Source organism: Myotis brandtii, unplaced genomic scaffold (assembly GCF_000412655.1).
Source record: "Myotis brandtii unplaced genomic scaffold, ASM41265v1 scaffold510, whole genome shotgun sequence".
Classification (NCBI taxonomy): Eukaryota; Metazoa; Chordata; class Mammalia; order Chiroptera; family Vespertilionidae; genus Myotis; species Myotis brandtii.
Window position 1 is genome coordinate 530,013 of NW_005369443.1, and position 3,546 is coordinate 533,558.

Consider the following 3,546-nt stretch of genomic DNA (forward strand, 5'->3'; position numbering starts at 1 on the left):
GGCGGGTGGGGCGCCAGAGACCCGGGGAGGCGCCTATGCACCCCCGGGATGGCCGCGAGGCGTGTCCTACAGCGGATGCTCCAGGGAGGTGTGTTCTGGGGGGCAGGGGTGGTTGTGTTGTGGGGGGCCCTGGCTCGCACACCCACGTTCTGTAGGGCCAGAAAGGGGAGGCGCCTTCCATGGGGAGAACTAGGGGCCTGTTTAACACCTGGGAGGACCGAGGAGGGAGCGCCCGCATCTGGAGGGTGCAGGAGGCGGCTTTGTGTCTTTCTCTGGGTAGGGGTGCTGAGAGCTGAGGTGCCTATTCCATAGGCCACCATAGAGAAAGTTGTATATTTCACAGGCGATAGGCCGGGGCTGGTTGGCTGTGGGGGGCAGAAAGGGAAAGTGTGTGTTGGAGGGAGGCAGGCAGGAGGGGCATATGCATCCTATAGGGGACAGATGGAGGGTAGTGTGTTCTCCAGGGGCCGGGAGGGGAGGCTGGGCACTCCTAGGAACAAGGAAACAGCATTCTCCAAGCCAGGGAAGAAAGGGGCTCTGCTTGCTGTAGAGAAGGAGAGCTGGGAGGTGCTGGAGGATCTGGGAGGGAAAGGGGGTGTGTATTCCTTGGGGGGTGGGGATTCCACTGGAGGGCAGAAGGACAGGTGTGAGGGGAGGAGAGGGCGGCTTGAGGGGGTACTAGGCAGGGACTGGGTGAAGGCCACTCTGGACAGTCAGAGCCGGGGTGGGAGTGTTTTCCGCACAAACACCTGAGGAGGAGGCAGACAAAGGCCTGGAATGAGAGGGAAGCTGCCCATGCATGGAAAATGGGACAGAGGAGGGAGGGGGACTCCTCGGGGACCTGAGCAGACATATTAATTGAAAAATTAAAAATTAACTAACATTTGTAGAGGCCTTCCTAGTTTTCCTCTCTTCAGTCTCACCACAGCCCTGTAAGGTAGCGGTTTTTCGCTTACTTTGTAGAGGAGGAAACTGAGGCCCAGAGAGGAAGCCCAAGGCGAAGCTCCTTCTGGGCCTCTTGCAGTCTCTCCACCTGTTGGCTCCCCATCCTGAGATTGGGGTGCTTTCAGCGTGACCCCGGGCACTGCTGCTCAGGGTGGCAGAAGGTGGAAGTGGGCAGACTCCCTGAGTGCACCTCTTGGCTCTTCTCTGGTGGCAGTTCCAGGGCCTGCAGCTGGAGCGCGAGGCATGCCTGGCCTCCAACTACGCACTAGCCAAGGAGAACCTAGCGTTGCGGCCCCGCCTCGAGATGGGTCGGGCAGCCCTGGCCATCAAGTACCAGGAACTTCGAGAGGTGGCCGAGAGCTGTGCGGACAAGCTGCAGCGACTGGGTGAGGGGACAGTTGGGAGAACTGCCTGGGAGGGTGGCAGTTGGCTCTCTGGTTGGTTGGCCTTGGGAAGTGCTAGGCTCTGAAAGGTGGGACTTGGGCAGACCTATTCCCCAGGCAAGTTTGAGGGGTGCTACTCCTGGAAAACTGAGTTGGGGAAGTGAATAGTTGGTGAGCAGAGCTGGGTTGTAGAGGCCAGGTGGGGCCCTTGGCAGTGGGAGAAAAGGGGGCCCAATATCCAAGGGCCTGGGGTACTCTAGGAGACCAAGCCCCTGCTCCCTCTTTTGCACTAAGACTGGGGGAAGAACCTTGGGGGAAGGTGCTCAAATTGATCCCAATGGCATTGTACAGATGAGGAAACGGAGAAACAAACACAATCACACACAGGGTTAGGGAGAGTCAGGATTGGGCCCTGGGACTATGGCCTATCTGTCCTGGGGGACAGGCCCTATGGGCAGGGGCTATTCACTCTGTCCCTCTGTGGCCCTCAGAGGAGAGCATGCATCGCTGGAGCCCCCACTGTGCCCTGGGCTGGCTGCAGGCTGAGCTGGAAGAGGCTGAGCAGGAAGCTGAGGTGAGGGGAGGGGAGGCTGGGCCTGGGGACAGGAGAGAGACCCATCCTATCACTCCCTCCCACTTCATTCTTACATTGCAGGCTTGACAGCCCCTTCTCCAGGAAGTCTGTCCTAAGTGCCAGGCCCCCAGGAGAGCCCCCTGTGAATGTCTCAGGGCAGAGTAGGCTGGGTCTACAGAGGAGCTGGCACAGACTTCTCAGCGCTGGGTTGGGAATATAGTGCTCAGTGAGTTCATGGAGGCGGGGAAGGAGGGGGCCTGGCCCTAGCTTTGATGGGCAACACCTAAGTCTACCTCAGTGGGTCCCCATCTCTGGTCCTGCCTCATCTCTGACCCAGCAGGTCTGGTGGTAGTAAGGAAATAGAGGCTTGAGAGTAGAGGACATTTGTCTGCAGTCACTCAGCAAGTCAGAGGCACACCCAGGCTGGGACTCAGGTGGCTCTGTCCCCCAGCTGTGGTCACCATTAGAAGGGATTCAGGGGGGGAGGGATAGAGGGCCAGTCCACAGTCTTGGTCATGCTCCTCCCAAACTGTGCCTTCCTCCCGTCCCAGGAGCACATGGAGCAGCTGCTGCTGGGGGAGCAGAGCCTGGAGGCTTTCTTGCCCGCTTTCCAGCGAGGCCGTGCCCTGGCCCACCTGAGGCGGACCCAGGCTGAGAAGCTGCAGGAGCTGCTGCGGCGCCGGGAGCGGTCTGCCCAGCCAGCACCCACTGCTGCTGTGGATCCCCCCAAACCTTTCCCCGCTGCAGCTGTCCTGCCCACCGGGGCTGGCCGGGGGCCACCAGCAGTGCCCCGAAGCCTGCCCCCCTTGGACTCCCGCCCAGTGCCCCCGCTGAAGGGCTCCCCCGGGTGCCCCCTTGGCCCAGCACCTCTGCTGAGCCCTCGGCCCTCGCAGCCAGAGCCCCCTCACCGGTAGGATCCAGGGTATGGCTCCCCAATGGGGGGCCCAGACAAAGTTGATGCGTGGCTCCTCCTCCTCCCCCACTGCCTGGGTGGGGGGAGGGGCAGGCCCCTCCCCTTGGCCTCAGGCAGGCCCTGGCCCTGGAGGCTAAGCTGGGGAGGAGGGTCACCTGGAAGATGCCCAGAGAGAGAGGGCTGGGGGTGGGTGGGCAGGGTGTTATGCCTCTGGCATTGAGGAAACTGCCTTTTTTTTGTCCCTGGCTGAGACCTCCCAGGTGATGGGCAAGACCCAGTGAAAGAACTTGACTCATGGCAACCTAGGAAGGTGCCCGCTCTCCCCAAGGCCCTGCCTTGGGGGCCTATCACATCCTGCCACTTCACTGGGCTGGCACAGTCAATGCCAAGGCTGATAGAAGTGTTTTCCATCATGTACTGAGCCTACCTTTCCCCCAGTCCTGGGGCCCACCACCTAGGAGCCAGGTGGTCAGGTCCCAGCTGCAGGGTCCAGGAAACCATGGCCCTGGGGCCCCACTCATGCTCCAGACACTGGGGCAATGGGGCAAGGTAGGCCAGGGGCTTCTGACCTGCACAGGTGAGAGTGGGCCATCCCCAGGAAAGACCATTCTGTATTTTTCTGTCCCGTCTCCTTAGAATGGAACCTTTTTGAGGGCAGGTCCTTGTCTTTGTATGTTCTGTCCCCAGCCCCGCTTCCCAGGGGCCGTCAATAAATGTGATGATGAGGATGA

The 3,546-nt window shown here is 60.7% G+C and overlaps 1 protein-coding gene across 1 annotated transcript in view; it reads left to right on the plus strand.

The window, feature by feature from the left end:
• Positions 1–3,546, plus strand: part of VPS37D (vacuolar protein sorting 37 homolog D (S. cerevisiae)) — a 13,164-nt gene extending 9,618 nt beyond the window's left edge. The window contains exons 2-4 of the mRNA XM_014548512.1: positions 1,160–1,331; positions 1,820–1,902; positions 2,454–3,546. Of these exons, the coding sequence (XP_014403998.1) occupies positions 1,160–1,331; positions 1,820–1,902; positions 2,454–2,816 (618 nt within the window). The 3' untranslated portion in view covers positions 2,817–3,546. The remainder of the gene's footprint in view (positions 1–1,159; positions 1,332–1,819; positions 1,903–2,453) is intronic.